Source organism: Drosophila sechellia, chromosome 2L (genome assembly GCF_004382195.2).
Source record: "Drosophila sechellia strain sech25 chromosome 2L, ASM438219v1, whole genome shotgun sequence".
NCBI lineage: Eukaryota > Metazoa > Arthropoda > Insecta > Diptera > Drosophilidae > Drosophila > Drosophila sechellia.
Window position 1 is genome coordinate 8,479,814 of NC_045949.1, and position 17,885 is coordinate 8,497,698.

General features: G+C 39.8%; 2 protein-coding genes across 3 annotated transcripts in view; both read left to right on the plus strand.

Moving 5' to 3' along the window:
• The window catches only part of LOC6611722 (semaphorin-1A), a 115,363-nt gene extending 103,087 nt beyond the window's left edge, over positions 1-12,276 (plus strand). The window contains exons 7-22 of one of the 2 annotated variants that reach the window (XR_004361420.1): positions 123-227; positions 945-1,033; positions 1,269-1,410; positions 1,775-1,896; positions 1,973-2,053; positions 2,381-2,526; positions 6,324-6,406; positions 6,482-6,625; positions 6,697-6,808; positions 7,197-7,339; positions 7,410-7,538; positions 8,496-8,703; positions 8,938-9,208; positions 9,270-9,323; positions 10,246-10,308; positions 11,501-11,573. Coding sequence is in view for 1 of the 2 variants with exons in the window: in XM_002036217.2 (XP_002036253.1) it covers positions 123-227; positions 945-1,033; positions 1,269-1,410; positions 1,775-1,896; positions 1,973-2,053; positions 2,381-2,526; positions 6,324-6,406; positions 6,482-6,625; positions 6,697-6,808; positions 7,197-7,339; positions 7,410-7,538; positions 8,514-8,703; positions 8,938-9,208; positions 9,270-9,323; positions 11,501-11,573; positions 12,085-12,254 (2,054 nt within the window). In the remaining variant the exon portion in view is untranslated. Of the gene's footprint in view, positions 1-122; positions 228-944; positions 1,034-1,268; positions 1,411-1,774; positions 1,897-1,972; positions 2,054-2,380; positions 2,527-6,323; positions 6,407-6,481; positions 6,626-6,696; positions 6,809-7,196; positions 7,340-7,409; positions 7,539-8,495; positions 8,704-8,937; positions 9,209-9,269; positions 9,324-10,245; positions 10,309-11,500; positions 11,574-12,084 lie in introns of those variants that run through there. The other variant, XM_002036217.2, reaches the window with a different exon arrangement.
• Positions 12,259-16,211, plus strand: LOC6611725 (actin cytoskeleton-regulatory complex protein PAN1). The gene has a single exon (XM_032715708.1). The coding sequence runs from the start codon at positions 12,276-12,278 to the stop codon at positions 12,924-12,926; it is 651 nt and encodes a 216-aa protein (XP_032571599.1). The 5' UTR covers positions 12,259-12,275; the 3' UTR covers positions 12,927-16,211.
• The last annotated feature ends 1,674 nt before the right edge of the window (positions 16,212-17,885 follow it).

The window sequence follows — 17,885 nt, forward strand, 5'->3', positions numbered from 1 at the left end:
GACATTTTAATGCCGAAAACGCCTGTTTGTTGGTTGGTTCACCTTTAAAGCAAAAATATGTCTTAAAATATTAGAGTTGTTTAAAAAACCAGAGATACCATATATCCTTGCTCTCTTTGCAGACAACGAACTGTATTCCGGTACCGTAGCGGATTTCAGTGGCAGCGATCCGATTATCTACCGGGAGCCCCTGCAGACCGAGCAGTACGATAGCCTAAGTCTCAACGGTAAGTTCCTGGGCGCGATTGTAGCCACTTGTGGTAATTGAAAATGTCATGGACCCTGTCAGGATGGCGTTTCCGTTTTATAAGCGCAGTGCGAGTCCTGGTTACGCAGACCCAGCCCAGCCCGACGCCGCCCATGTCTGTCCATGGTGTCCTGTCGAATGTCAGTTTACGATGGCTCGCGATTGCCTTTTGCATATTTCAAGGGCCTTGGCCATGTTCGGCTTCCATTAACTGAATCTGAATCCGAACCGACATGGCACGTTCGACTGTCATTTACCAGCGAAGATGTGCGACAGACTTCATAATTCATATTAAATAGGCAGTATCGGAAGCTACTACTTGGGGGTTCCAAAGTGATTCACTGGAAATGTTCAGGAATTTTGGTTTCATTTCAATTTTTGCGTTTAAGAAATTTCCTTTTCATCTCTGTGCTATGGTTAAAATTAACATATTTACACTTTATCATTTGGGGGACTACTGAATTTTAATTTAACCATTAAACCAAAATACGTCGTTTATTCAGAACCTTTGCAATGAACCCATGAAACCAATATCACCGACTGACGTCACATATTACCCGCCAATATCCATCATAAATTCATAGATATGACAATATTGACAATATTGGAAAACTGACAGCTATAAAAATGTTTACAATCTTAAAAACTATAAATAAAATTTGATGACCAAACTTATGTGCCATTTCTCGTTTCGCAGCCCCCAACTTTGTGAGCTCATTTACGCAGGGCGACTTTGTCTATTTCTTCTTTCGAGAAACCGCCGTTGAGTTCATCAACTGCGGCAAGGTGAGTACACGTGCAACATCCAATCGAAGAGTTTTCCAATCGATTTGGGGCACGAGCATCAGCAAATGCAATCAAACGCGGCGAAGATACAATCAAAGTTGGACAGAAAACAACTGCTGATGCTGGGATTATTAATGCTCCGCAGATTGTCGCATTTGTTGGTCCTCAGTATCCAGACATTTGCTAGCCCCCAGCTGAGCTGAATTAATATCTTATCATTCGATGGTCTTTTCAGGCGATTTATTCGCGCGTTGCCCGCGTCTGCAAATGGGACAAAGGTGGCCCGCATCGATTCCGCAACCGCTGGACATCCTTCCTCAAGTCCCGCCTCAACTGCTCCATTCCCGGCGATTATCCTTTCTACTTTAACGAAATCCGTAAGTGTTTATCTTTAAGTGAATGAATGAATTGAATCTTGCTGTGTAATTGAACAAGTGTATCTGACGTTGGTTATTAAAAATGACAGCATCGCACATCCAGCTAAAATTAGTTTTTAGAATATTAATTAGTAAATTGCTGTTTGGCTATCATCAAAATTAATTTTGCTGTTACTGAAACTAAATGAAATATTTTGTGAACAACATAAATAATATTCCTAATTGAAAGCAAACCGTTGAACTGCAGAAAATATGTTAAATAATGCATTGATTTTGTTTAAATGACTTTCGTGATTGATTGATATATTTAATATATATTTTGCTCAGCTAATATAATATATTTAATTATTTTTGTAACATTTAGAATCTGCCAGCAATCTGGTGGAGGGACAGTACGGCTCGATGAGCTCGAAACTGATCTACGGAGTCTTCAACACGCCGAGCAACTCGATTCCCGGCTCAGCGGTTTGTGCCTTTGCCCTCCAGGTGAGTTTCCTTGTCACCGAATTGTTTCTTGAAATGGAAAATTAAATTTTGTTCCCTCCATTTTCTCACCGCACAGGACATTGCCGATACGTTTGAGGGTCAGTTCAAGGAGCAGACTGGCATCAACTCCAACTGGCTGCCAGTGAACAACGCCAAGGTAAGAGCTCCGAATCCTCGGGCATGGAAATCGCAAATCCCGAATTTCTTGTGACCGCACTCCGGCACATCTGTTGCCTGGAAAATTTATGACTTATGGCCGGCTTGCCATAAAAATGTATTCTTCGCTTGGCACAAATTTTGCATTTGCATCTCCAAATGCTTTTGCCAATTTCCAGCAAATGACTGCACATGTCGCCATCGATTTGGGGCTTGCCTTCATTTGCCATAAGGATTTGGCACAGCAAAGGAGTAACTAAAGAATCGTCTTAAAGTTATTGAACTATATATGAAATCCGTAGTTTAAAACAAAATTGGATTTTTTTAGGTGCCCGATCCTCGACCCGGTTCCTGTCACAACGATTCAAGAGCGCTTCCGGATCCCACACTGAACTTCATCAAAACACATTCGCTAATGGACGAGAATGTTCCGGCATTTTTCAGTCAACCGATTTTGGTTCGGACGAGCACAATGTGAGTAACTGCATGGCAACATACGTATATATATGCACGTGGTCCTTATTTCGTTGCTTTCGTCACTTCCGTTTCCGGTGCGAGAGATATGACAGAACTCCAAAGGGTAGTAAATAAATCCGTACTCTTGCAAAGTGGCCAACTTCGGCTGGTTTCGTGGTTGTAGCTGATTTTGAAACACACGACACATATAACATATACTTGCGGCAACTCTTAAACTATTGCTCAATTCATGAGTTTCACAGTTGGGTCTGTCGTCGCACACAAAATGCTCAAACTTACTTGCTTTCAACGAGCATATCCTGTCGTTGATTTGCCATCGTATGGGTTTATTCCCTCCATGTTGCAGCATCTGTTTCAGTTTATGGAAATTCGATAAGGTGTTAGTCAGCGCAAATAACCGTAAACCGTTGCAACCTGAACTGCAAACGGAAAGAAAACGGGTGGATTGTTGCAATAAATTATTTGCCAGCGATTTCGCCCTCTCTGGCCGGAGGGAGAATTTAAAAATTCAATTTGGTAACTTTTCCATGTAATTGAGCCACAATTATCGCGAAAAGCGCCGAGATGTGTGCTGGCAAAGTGGTGAAACTTTAAAGAGGGCTAAATCATAGGCGAGCCACTGAGCACCACTTGCGACTGGGAGTTACTGTTGTACAGTGGGGCAAATTTAACCATATTTGCACAAGTTATATGAAATGTGAAAAGGAAACTAATGGAGAAGTAATTGCTATTAAAAATAGAAGTACTGTTCAATTCATAAAAAATTTTTTCAGGCTTTTGGGAAGCCATTTTGTATAGTCTATCCTACAAACGTGTTATAAAAATTCAAAGATTATTCCATTGTAGAAAAGCTCAATGCAAGAACCACTGTGCCTAAATGGTGGCTCAGGTGGTGGGGCAGCTGCAGTTGCCTTTGCGATAGTTTGAAGCAAACGAAGCGAGCCAGCCAGAAGGAAATGCATGGATGCGCTGAGGAGGCAACCCGTAACGAAAATATGTATGCACAACTGAATAAATTAGAATGAAATATGGAACACGTAGCAACAACGCAGTCTGCGGACCTGCTCCTGCATCCGCGTCCCCATCCTGATCCCCATTCGCATTGGCATCCCTTCCACATCCGCATCCGCATACCCTGAACATTTTCTGTGCCACATGAGCACACCACAACAAATGTACGTGGAGTGGGTGCAGTGTGGGTGTGGTGGGGCGGCCACTTTCTGCAACTGACTCACTGCATTTTCGGGGACTGGAGCAGCGGATGCTCCGCCCGAGGACGCGGGCGTGCATCGGAATTTAATCAAGACCCCGGGACACTCAATTGAAAGCCATAAAAATGCGCAAAAGTTACTTCAGCATTTTTTTCTCATTTTGTGGCTCAGCTGTTCTCATATGGCAGAACGTCAACTTTTTGACTTGGTCTTGATTTAAATCCGACTTCCTTAAACTGAGATTTCATATTTGAGGGCATGATGATTAGGCGTCATCGCCAGTCCATAAATCAATTTATTAACTGGGTCATAGATGTATCCGCCTTATTGAGGGAAAGTCAAAGGATGCGTTCAAATGCAGATTTGTAACGCAAGTGATGTGTGTAATTGGTTAATACAATTTATTAGCAATATTTATAAGAGGTAAGATGTGGCACAAAAGGTGAACCTAAGTTGGAAAAGTATTAGCAGTAGATAGTTTTTTCAAGTTATTGAATACTTTGAGCCACATTCAACATTTCGCTTTTCTGTCACCAGCCAGCGTAAGATTACTTTTAATTCCCTTCGGCTCTTGGCCGCTTAGTCTTTGAGCCAGGTCAAGCTTGTTGGGGAAATTCATTTATCATGTTTTCCAATTCGGCCCAAACAATGCGCATAAATTATTCTCGAGTTGAAACCAGGGCGAAATGCCGCAAAACGAGGGGGTTGTCGATATGATAGGCTGGATAATGTGGGGGATTTATTGAACGCAAATGACAAAATCAAATCAAAAATTCTACAGAATTTATGGCATTTGGCCAAAACATAAATTTATTATAATTCCGTTCGTTTGGCCAGCCCATTTCCGCTCCTCGAGTGTCAGCCTGCGGGGGCGGTTGGGTGGGCGTGGTGTGGCCAAAATAAATCTGGAAAAAAGGCAAATAATTTGCATAGCGGCATGGGGCGGAGGCAGAGTGCTGAAAGTTAGCAGCAAGTTGAAAGCCGTACCCGTACTCATGAAATGTCGACAAAAGTTGAATGTACCAGCTCGGGCTCCGTTACAAATTGTTTCCTGACGCAGACCGGAAGCATCCCATATTCAACCGATTCCAGCCAGCTGGCTGACCATATCCCGTCTGCATCTTCCTGTCCCAAGATATCGCATTGTCCTTAACGTGTTCTTATCGCTTTCACTGCCAGGTTACCAACGAACGGGGTGGCGACTTAGTCCAAGTCCAAGAGAGGTGGACAAATGACGACCAACTTCCCGCCCATTGTGTACCGCCCATTGGTCTGGCAAGTTGGCTGTCATCGTCATCGTCGCCCTTTAAACTCATCGGAGCGATACAAAAAGTTGGCAACATTTTTGCAAGTTTCAATTGCCAGAACTTTGGACTTTGACCCGGAGCAGGACGTGTTCTTGGGTCCTGTGCGAGCATTTTTTTCCCTCCTCCTGTTCACATATTTATTTTGCATATGCTAAAGTTTCATGAAGTACGCCAGCTTTAAATTTGTATATATTTGAAAAATGCAACTCTAAAAAAACTAGTTAGTCCAAATTGTTAAGTAAATGTTCCAGAGTTCTGCAATAAAGTTTCCTTTCCAAATAGAGATAGAAATATTATAATGAAAACCAAAACTTAGAACTATGCATTTAATTGTAGTTTAACTAAATTCTGAAAAATATATATAAATAAATTGCTATCAAAGAGCTTACAGCCAAATGGTTTGAAATGGCATACAAAAATTTTAATTTTAAATTCCACCCTTAACTTGTTTGAAATGAAAACTTTGTTCGATGCATTTTTTGCACAATTGTTGAGCAATTTGGAAATTGTTGCTCCACACAAGCCGGAGTCCCGAAAACAAGATTAGTTAATTAACAATAAAAAAGCTGAGCAATGGAGCACAATTCCCAGATCCCAGCTCCCCATCTCCCATTTGGTGGCCCATTCCAGCTGCCGGGCATTTGCATTTAAATCGAGGCAGAAGGCATGACAGCAACAATGGACATGGACCAGGCCACAAATGTTGCAACAACGCTGGCTTTTGGGGCAGACGGCGGGGGGCGTCGTTTTTGCGGTGAAATCAGAGGGAAGTTTTCGTTTTTATTTCATCTACTTGTGTTGTTGTTTCGAATATGTTTTTTCCATAAAAACACAAACAGTTTGTTGCTGTTGCAGCAGTCGTTGCCGTCTGTATGTATGTATCTTGTGTTGCCAGTCATGTTGCAGTGGTAGTTGTTTGTTCAAGTCCTCGACTAACCAGTCCTGCCAACCAACCAACCAGCCGGCCACAGACTTTTCCTTCAAATTCCGACAGGGAGGACCATTTTGGCATCCGTCCATTATTAATGGACATCTAACCGTAATGACAGACGTACGTCCATTGTCAGGAGAACTGGCGAAATACAATGTCGCAAAATAAAGAAAACATGGATTGACATTCATTCCACCATTTGGATGCTGACCACCAGAGTCGTTGATGAAAGCAGTATTAAATAGAAATGAAATCAAATGGGAAAAGTAATTAAGAAGCAAAAGAAATATGCGCGACATTTAATATATACATTTCTCCCTATTAATCTCGTGTCATCCTTTACAGATACCGCTTCACTCAAATCGCCGTAGATGCGCAGATTAAAACTCCTGGCGGCAAGACCTATGATGTTATCTTTGTGGGCACAGGTGCGTAGAGCATACGAAATTATATAATAAACTTTAGAAATTTTTATAATAATAATAAATCCAATAATGCAACAGATCATGGAAAGATTATCAAGTCAGTGAATGCGGAATCCGCCGATTCTGCGGATAAAGTGACCTCCGTTGTCATCGAGGAGATCGATGTCCTGACCAAGAGTGAACCCATTCGCAATCTGGAGATAGTCAGAACCATGCAGTACGGTAAGCAGAGTTTTTGGGCCAAAAGGACTATGTGAGCAAGTGGATTCAAACGCTTTTTCTGATCCCCGCAGATCAACCCAAAGATGGCAGCTACGACGATGGCAAATTAATCATTGTGACGGACAGCCAGGTGGTAGCCATACAATTGCATCGTTGTCACAATGACAAAATCACCAGCTGCAGGTGAGTGTCCTGCCGCACCTCCCCACCCCCCCTACTTTCACTCCACACCCCTCCTCTATCAACCAACTCCAGACAATGGCATTTTTATTATCATGTAACAATTTGCGTGACTCTCGTGTCGCCTGTCAGACACTTGACAGCCTCAATATGCAGTATATTCGTGGGGCATACACTTGACTTTATTATATCCATAATATTTTGACAAACAGCTTTAAATACAATAAATAAAAATGTTAAGAAATGCAATCTGAATAATAAGAAATGTATTCAGATCATTTAAGTTAGGTCTCTCAATATTAATCCTTTATAGCCCATTCCTTTAACGTGTTAGATATCCGATTTTTTTGTGAGTGCACGTATTTATCCAAAATTTTACGTCTGTTCGCAGCGAGTGCGTCGCATTGCAGGATCCGTACTGCGCCTGGGACAAAATCGCTGGCAAGTGCCGTTCCCACGGCGCTCCCCGATGGCTGGAGGAGAACTACTTCTACCAGAATGTGGCCACTGGCCAGCATGCGGCCTGCCCCTCAGGTGAGTGCCAAGTTTAACCAAGTCCAGACTGGCCAAGAGCGCCGAGATTAACGTTATTCTGGTCGTGCAGGCAAAATCAATTCGAAGGATGCCAACGCTGGGGAGCAAAAGGGCTTCCGCAACGACATGGACTTATTGGATTCGCGACGCCAGAGCAAGGATCAGGAAATCATCGACAATATTGATAAGAACTTTGAAGGTGATTTACCTAAACGCATTTCCAGCATATTTTTCCATCATATTTATTTTGCATTTGTTCGTTTTGTATTATGCACGTACCCGCTTGTCACTTTGCCCACCTCCTTTGCGACCTTTCGACCTTTTGCTTGTTGTTGTCTACTCCGTGTTGTCTACATTGCAAATCATATTTTCATTTTGCCGGGATTCCCCGGACTGCGGACTCCGACTGCCGGCTTGTTGGCACTTTATGCCATTCAAGTGTCTTGCACCTGCATTTTATCTAAAGCGAATTTCTTTTTTATGAGCTTAAATTTATTTGTAAGCCCGGAATACAGGTGCAATACACCACCACCATTGATAAGAAGTCATCAAGACAAGGATAATTTTTGATTAACTACATTTTCTAAAAGACTTGCTGAAGAAAACTAACATTTCTATTAAATAATAATCAATCAAACATGATTTAATTCTGTGTGATATTTTTAAAAGAAAAATTTACTAATCTTAAATGCTTTTGAATCTACGTATATTTAATATTTTCCCTGACTTTGCTTTGTTGTATATACATACATATATATTCGTAATAAGCTATTTACAAAGTTTTTAATTCAATACATTTATATTTTATTAATCAAATGAGAAATCTTTTTCAAGTCTTATTCTCGTTGTTGAACAAGATTACTAACTGTTCCTATTCATATTTTTCTTGTTTCTTTCATTATGATTTCTGAACAATTACCGTGCAATTACCTTATACCGTGCGTTCTAAATTCGATGTTTGGATGTTTATTGATGTCGTTGCCATAATGGACCAACCTCCATAAAACCCGATACCCACACTGAAACAACAAACCAAATCAATAATATCGTTACATATTTGTTGTGATTTGGAATGTTTGTTAAATGTTTTGCCTAATGCACACTGTATCGATGCGAAACGAACTGAATCCGACCCTTGAACATGTACTAACCGAAGGTCCCCAAATCTCTGCAGATATAATCAACGCCCAGTACACTGTGGAGACACTCGTGATGGCCGTTCTGGCCGGTTCGATCTTCTCGCTGCTGGTCGGCTTCTTTACAGGCTACTTCTGCGGTCGCCGTTGCCACAAGGACGAGGACGACAATCTGCCGTATCCGGATACGGAGTACGAGTACTTCGAGCAGCGGCAGAATGTCAATAGGTGCGTACAGGTTGACTCTTAATAAGTAGGACCAATAGAATGGATGTGATTTGAATGGAAGTGATTTTGCATCGGTTCTTCAATGCCGGAAAAAATTAGACGCCAATAAGTAGGCAATGGTTTTCTTAACTAGTAGCCCTACCTCTTATGGTCATACACTTAAACTTTAACAGTTTGCTGATCTTTTCACCGGCGTATTTATACTAGTTAATAACCCTGTTTTCATCCACACAGCTTCCCCTCGTCCTGCCGCATCCAGCAGGAGCCCAAGCTGCTGCCCCAAGTGGAGGAGGTGACGTATGCGGAGCCAGTGCTCCTGCCCCAGCCTCCGCCGCCCAATAAGATGCACTCGCCGAAGAACACGCTGCGCAAGCCACCGATGCACCAGATGCACCAGGGTCCCAACTCGGAGACCCTCTTCCAGTTCCAGCCCGACGGCTACAACACCCAGCAGTCGTATCGCGGTCGCGACAACTTCGGAACACTGCGTTCCCACCAGGTGATGGTCAGTATTATGAACATGTGATGCTCCATCTCCGATTTATAACAATTTTCACCATCCACAGGGCGACAATTACAGGCGCGGCGATGGCTTTTCCACCACCCGCAGCGTCAAGAAGGTGAGTTGATCCAGCATTTATAGCGATCTGGGAGAGCAGACCGATTTGTTTTTATTTTCCGACTATCGTATCGTACTACAACTAATCTCTAACCGTATCCATTGCGCTCTTTTCGATGTTGTTCGACATTTATTGACATTAGTTAACTAACTTGCTCGCCCATCGAGAGTCCTTGTGCTGCGCTTGTATTTGATTGAACTCTCCTCACACAATCGTCGATTGGTGTATTTCTTAGCCTCACCTTTACTATCTGTGTGTTTTTGTGTTCGAGTGTGTGCGAGTGCCCAACCATCACTCCCTCTATGTGTGTGTTACCAAGTATATAGCACCAAGTCGCATCACTGTCATATATCATTACCGAATCCAATCATATTGCTAACATTGTAGTTAATGTTGTTGTGATCTTATTCTTTTATTCGTTACCTCTGCATGTTTATCTATTATTTAAACACTTATCACTATTCAAACTAATATAAGAACAACGGATATAACTCTTTTCTTGGGGTGTGTGGCCTTATATCACGGTCTAAACTGAACAATAGTCTATGTTTCACCTTTATATCAACAAATTCTTCATAATTTAACCCGTATTTCCATCACTCACGATCAACAGCATGTTCATTTACCATCTTCGTTCCATAAACATAGCTCATATTTTCGGGTTCTGTCCTAAGGTTTGAAATACACCAATCGTTCAGATATGTGGGATTGGATCTCTGCAGGGCTTTCTTAGTACCCCTACCTCTATCTAAGCATTTGTACAGCTACATTCTGACTACTCACTCTACTTCAGCTCAAAGAGACACTCCTTCTATCGATACTAACTTTTGCATTCTAAGAACAACATAAAAAGACAACAAATACCAAAAAACAAAAATCTATCTCTATCTTTTCTCTATTCTTCTTCCCCTTTTAACATTAGGTTTACCTTTGAGACGGGAGTGGGGCGGCTGAAACCAGTCAGGGACTAATTACCCAAAATATGGTAAATACTTATTTATAACTAAAGCCATTTCAGTTAATTTATTTCAGTTCATTTTGATTTATATTAATTTATTTGTGTCCTTTATTGTTTTACGTTTCTTTGGTGGGCTTTCGTTTGCTGTAATTATTAATCTGGAAAATATTTTGCTCAAAAGCTGCAATACGGAAGCTCTCTTCGCAACGAGCTAAACCGAAATTCCATAGGCAAAAAGTAATTTTCAAAATCTCCCCGATTTCGCTCACTCTTTGCATAATTATATTTCGAATTTTGAGCACAACTGCAAATTTCGTTTTCATTTTTGATAGATATTTAGGCATTGTTGCAGAAGCTTTGTTGTTTGCTATCTCCATCTCTCTTCACTCAACCTTCATTTTTGTTCCACATTACACATTTTTGAATGGCTAAAAAGGTTATCGATCAATCAATCGCTCAATCGTTCAATCAGGCCAGTGCAGCCCAGTCAGCCATCCCGCGCCCAACTCGCTTCGCAAATCGCCAACGCCAGCGCTTCCTTCAACCTTTGTTTGACCTCTGCGTGATTGAGAGTATGTGTGTGTGTGTGTGTGTATGTTGTCTAGTTGGATATGGCGCCATCCGATGTACCCACCTTCCAGTACCGAATTCCCACCAAGCCTGAACCCCTTGAACTCTTCTGCATGGGCGCCAAACTCCCGATTCAAAAAACCCAATTGACTACACAAAAATACTTCAAAGATATTTGAAACAATAGGAAGTGCGTGTGTGCATCTTAGAGAATATTTGATATTTAAGAAACAAATATAATAACTACTATCCAACCATGATACATGTACTTTTTGCTTTCGTTTCTATATATGGTATATGCTAAACATATTATTTCTTTTATTGCTTGCCCACTAAAATCTTCAGACCCGATATTAATTGGAAGATATTGCATTAACCCACCAGAAATCCAAAATAAAACGGTACACTAATAGTTAAATTGTAACCAGATCTTTATTTCGGTTCATAGAGCCACACTTTTGGAATACAAATTGAAATTGGCTTTGCCTTGCAACATTTGAGAGCAAAAATTGATTGCGAACGTTTTTCCTTAGATTGAAGCAAATTAGCAAATTATAGTTTCTTGTGTTTGATTTCCTTCAACAATGACATAAAAACATATTATTTTGACTATAAAAGATGAGAAATTGATAACACTCCAACCCCATAGGCTGTAAACAACACAAACACACGTAACAGAAGTCTTGGTCGCGCAAGAAGACAGCCGCCCCGTCATGGCATTGGTAAGTCCAAAATCCTGAGTTGCATTAAGTTAGAGTAACTACTTGACTGGCCCACAGAACCCAAAGACACCGACACCCACACAGACACCCATTTTGAAAGTACTATTTTATACATCTGTCGTCAGGTCTTTCTTTCCCATCTATATGGAGATCTGATCGATCCCTGAGGTTCAAGACCCGAATGGGTTGGACAGTTCTCTGAAATCGAATTCTTATGTTTGAACTATTTTCTGAGAGTAAAATCACACGTTATTTCATAATTTATGTGCTGTATTTGTTACCTTTCCAACCTTGATATATATATTATTTAATACGTGTACCAGTAGTTTAACGATGTGTGTGTGTGCGAGTGTTTATGTGCATGTTGCAGCAGATTCAATGTTGTATCCAAATATTCATTACATAGCCATCGTATGTGTCTCTTATCCCAAGCATCGATGCAACATGCACCCAAGCACCCATGCCAAGTCGATATTTCGCAACTAATCCGTGTGCTTTCCGGCTCTTGCAGTAACTCAACACCGCTCGAATAGCCCCCAGCAGCAGCAGTCGCAGCAGCCGCACTCCAGTTCTGGCTCCTCGCCCGTAATGTCCAACAGCAGCAGCAGTCCGGCTCCGCCCTCCAGCAGTCCCAGTCCGCAGGAGAGCCCCAAGAACTGCAGCTACATCTACCGTGATTGATTGATATGCAACACCAAATCGATGCCACTCATCCAGGCCCAGTCCACGCACGCCCAGCCACACCCGCACCCGCACCCGCTTCCGCCCCCCGGTCCGACCACGCCCCCAGCACAGCCACGCACCAGAAGTCCAATGATCGGCAGGACATATGCCAAGTCCATGCCCGTGACGCCAGTTCAACCGCAATCGCCGCTGGCCGAGACGCCCTCCTATGAGCTCTACGAACGCCACTCGGATGCGGCCACCTTCCACTTTGGGGATGAGGACGATGAGGATGATGATGAGCACGACCAGGAGGATACTTCATCGCTGGCCATGATCACACCGCCGCCGCCCTACGACACTCCGCATATGGTTGCATCGCCGCCGCTGCCGCCGCCTCGTAGATTTCGCTTTGGCAACAGGGAGCTGTTCAGCATGAGTCCAGCCGGAGGTGGAGCCACGCCCACCGCCTCGGCAGGCCACCGCGGCAGCAGCGCCATCACGCCCACAAAGTTGAGTGCGGCGGCAGCGGCCATGTTTGCCGCACCCCAAATGGCCACCCAACTCAACCGGAAGTGGGCTCATTTGCAAAGGAAGCGGCGCAGACGCAACAGCAGCTCCGGCGATTCCAAGGAGCTGGACAAACTGGTCCTGCAATCGGTCGACTGGGATGAGAACGAGATGTACTAGCACGTAGACCAACAATGAGATAGCAGAAACACTTTGATTCTGAATTTATACACATTTGCAAATTTTGAATGGGATTTCGATTTTAAAATGCGAAATTGTATTCTTAATGCAGGATATTTTGGTGCGAGTGCATGTTTTTAAGTAAAACATTTTAAAGTTATTATTTTTAACTTTTTATAAAAAAGCTGTAAAGAAGAGTTCTGCTAGCTTAAATAGTACACACAACTCGATTCCAACGTGGCGCTGAGATATAGGAATAACCCCTCCCTTCCCTTAAACTTAAAGAAGCAATCGAAAAGATCATTCACTAGCGATAGAAACTGGATGGGGATTTACTTACACACAAAAAGCCAGAGAAGTTATACACGAAGTTTATAGTTATATAGCCTTTATACATACTCCCCGATCTGCTAAGTATACACAAGCAAGCATAACATAACATACGTATATATGACTCTATATATACCAATAGATTTCATAGACGATTCACATGGATCGGCTACGCTAAATTAGAGCTGCAAAATGATATTGTTAATTACGATTAGAGAAAAGAAAACACAACAGATGTAAATATTAATCCTAGAGATGGGAAAGACGTAACGTAATCTAAGCAAACCTTATTCGAATAGAGTATACACGATATACAAGATTTTTTGCATTTAACCCAGAGAAGTTTAAAATAGATAAAATTAGAAAGTCATAACAAATGGTTAAGAACAATGAGAAAACAAAACAAAACGAAACGCTTATTACTGATTTATACAAATGAAATGAATTACCGAAATAGTAGGAGGGCAAACAAATTAGTCTTAAGCCGTCAGATATCTGGGAAATATAAGGGGATTGCATTCGGGATTCATTCCGAACTGGAACTGGAACTGCCAAACGCGATGCAGCGCTCCCAACGAAATCGAATCCATCGAGTGCATTTTCCATTGTCAATTTCATTTGCAGAGCCTCAAGCTATAGTACTTCTTCAGACTTCAGACTCCAGCGCTTCAGTCTGCTATAGGAACGTGTAAATTATGTACAGGACTATACGCATTATTCAACCGATCTGTACAGTGCGATCTGCAGTATGTGCGATATGTGCCATAATTGGGTATGTGCCCACTTTGAGTTTAGTTGTTATTGTTTGCATTGATTCAGAATAGTTCTTTACACGAGAACACAACTCGCTATCTTTGTATATATTCGAATATATATAGATATATACATACATACTTATATGCATGAAGAGGGATACACAAATTTCATGTGAAGTGATCGATCAAAATTTAGTGAAAGCATTAAAACTGAACTTTAGCCTAGCCACATAGGGTTTGTATTATAGACTGGACGAACGGAGGGCAGAACAAAACTTTTGAAAATATTTTCACTAGGGGCATTGCTAATGTTGTTCTCATATTAAAGTATATTAGAAATAGGATAAGCTAATTGATACTCAATATTTTGTATGAGAAACATTAAAATCATCCGATCAAACTTGGAAATTGCGTTGGAAAACGAGTAAAAAAGCGTAGAAATATCTAAATCAAAGCAAATGTATAAACAAGAAAACCCATAAAAAGCAGTAGATTTATAAAGTAAACCCACACAGAAACGTAAGATTAATATATACTTTTTGCAGCTGCAATTTAATGCTTTTTATATGCAATTTTACTTTTTGACAAAATGTATACAACCGAAAAAGATCATCAACAGTGGAAAACAAAAACGCATAGAAACCAAGTAAAATTATTAATATTACATTTAGACAGCCAAAGATACGAGTGATTTTAAAACTTGTTTTTAAAGTTATTTGTGCATATTTTTTTAATTCGTTTTATTTGTACAAAAATATTATTTAAAGCAATTTAAACCTCTAGACAAACTATGTAACACTAAGGTTACTGTTTACGATTATTTAGTTAATCAATTATACACCTTATTATTGTGTTCTTTTTCTTTAAAGAAATAGTGTCGAGTACTTTGAAAGCAATAAAAACACTTGAAAAATATATGAAAAATATAAATGAGATTCAGACACATAGAGTAGCAGCTGATGGTAAAACTTAGGAATACACTAGAGTTTTGAACTAATTCTAGATCTACATCAACTACTTATACAATTGCATACAAGTATTAATTGAATCAGATCATTAACTTTTATACACTTTACCATTTACATATATACAAGCAAACTGATTGCCGATTACCGATTATTCAATATACAAGGCAAATTTAACATGTAATTGTAATTTGAAGCCAGGCTGCAATTGAAAGGTTTTACAGTAAATCATGCCTACACACATAAACCAGCAACAACAGCAACAAGATCAGAGAATCCGTAAATATATACTTATATATAATATAGATGACCCGTATACATACACTTATTAGATACTTTAGAAGAGAGATTCTCTAGAAATGCTTTTAAATTAAAAAATCCACGAAAAACCAAAAAAAAGAAGTAATAAACAAGAAAAATAACTGATTTAAGCAAAGTATTTTATTAAAAACACTGAGTAAGGAAATGGCAAATTCAAGCGCAAAAACACAAAAAAAATACATATATATAAATTTCTTCAAACTTTCAGCGAAAGGCATACATTTGTGAAATAAGCCAACTCAGACACTTTTTTAGAACATCAGAAATTGGGGTTGACGATGATGGTGATCACTAGACGTCGTTGAAGATACTTTAAAGATAATTATAAGATAAACGAAAACGATTTTTAACTTTCTCCGAATAAGACAAAAACAATTATTACCTTCTGATGGTAGAAGCACATTCATATTTGCTAATTAGCAACTTATTAAACTATAAACAACAAGCAACATTTAAAAGCTAGAGCAGAAAGCAGGAACTCACACAAAAAAAGTAAAATAAAATAAAAATGAAAACATGAATCCATGAATCCATGACACCACACACCCAAGTTTTCATTTTCCATTAAAAACGATATATATTCAAGTGCTTCTTACATAAAATAAATATAAATATATATGAAACAAAAAAATATATTAATGATTACATGATAGATATTATTACGAGCAGGCATTACATTATAAATACCTACTAACTAGTTTAAGGCATTTACCACAACTTGATTATTATGAACTGTATTATTATGTTTTGTGAAATCGAGCGAACTATTACAGATCAAGAGAATCAGATTACTGAGCGGATTTAGAGTAAGCGTAATAACTCTGTACTATATCCGGTTCCGTTTGGTTTTTTAATCTCTAAGTAGCCAGCTCTCTATGCAAATAGAATAAAGACGAACACACACTGACACGTAATCGATGCATTTTACTTACTTGATGGCCATCAATGCAGCAAAGTAAAGCGAGTTCATGAATTCAATTTATATAATTATGTTAAGATTTTATAACGCAACAAGCCTAACGTATGCATTACCCATATGAATACTATTATGCGAATCTTTGTAAATACTTCACCAACCAAATAAATACTCCTTCATTAAACCAAAACAAGATCAGATCCCTAACTCAATCGAAGTAAGCCCAAGCATTTGATTTTCTTTCCACACCCAAAACCAAAACCACACACAATCCTAAAGAGATGCTTATCGGTTAGGTATTATCGAAGCATACGAGCCACGAGTATGTTATCCATTCTTTAGCGATATCAAATACGTAAGGATAAATTTAAATTGTTGAATATGTAGCGCAAGAACGTAATGAGTAACAAACTAATGAAAGCCCCAAAGCGAATAACAAATATTTAACCAAATAAGTTACGAAAGTTAGACACAAAACGGTACTTCCAAGCAACTATAGAGCTAACAGCAAGCCATTAAAATGAATGAACTCAGATGCGAACTAAACTGTATGAATTGAATTCCCGACCCGATCCCCATTTAAATCCGCTAATAGATAGGGTGCACCCAAATAAGCCCCAGATCTTCTCAAGCAGATCCGAAGATCGGTAACGGTTGCCCTATCTTCGAATTCCTCCATAAAAATCTCCTCTACACAACTCCCATTAGGAATTCGTCAAGTTTTGGATTCAGAAACTAATACACAACACTTAATTATTCATGAATGCGGCAAGTGCAGTATCATAAATCAGAACGGCACCGCAAATCGAGAATCTACAGCATGAAGAAGCTATATAGAACAACAACAACATGAACAACAACAAATTGTTAGTAAAAAGACTGAGCTACAAAATATACAACAAAAAAAACACAAAAGAAAAAAAAGCTAGCAACAAATCAGTGAATAACTTTGATTCAGTGACAAATTAATTAACGTGCATTTTTGGGTAAACGATCTTTGACAAAGGGAAAGCGAGCAATTCGATACAATTTTCAGTTTCATAAGTCGTAAATTTGTTAAGAAGTTCATAACACAAAACGCAGGCAAATCCATTACCAATCAAACTCAAGCCAGGTTCAAATTGTGCACCTACCTAGAAGGAACTTCTGCATTTATGTACTTCTCAGTGCACGAGGGTTAGTTGAAATCGTAGGGAAGCTGCTAAAGAAAATACGTAATTTGACACATTACTTTTAAGTTCGAATTTGGATTTGAATTAAGAGGCTTCTTGTTTAATTTGGGCCACTGCCACAGCATAATCGAGATTAAAATACCTAGAATGAATATATATAAACACGTATATACATATATAGACTCAAGTATATATGCATACACTTGCTTTTAGCTTTCCTAGAACTCTGATTTCCATACTTGAACGTACAGTAAGCTGCGAGACATAAGAGATAGTCGCTCTCAGACACGAAATAATCAAACTGAAGCTGATAAAAACGAACACGAGCTCAAAGATTTGGTCCGAGACACAATTAATTCCACACAAACCAAACGGATCGGAATACATTCTGAAGCAAGCCACACAAAAGTTGAACATGCAAGGCGAATAAGAGAAATCGATTAATGAAAACCGCATATTATTAATGATTATTATATTGTATTATTATAACTGAAATATTT

What these genes read in the sequence shown, in the direction of transcription:
- LOC6611725 (XM_032715708.1), top strand. Translation starts at nt 12,276, where the DNA reads ATGCCACTCATCCAGGCCCAGTCCACGCACGCCCAGCCACACCCGCAC.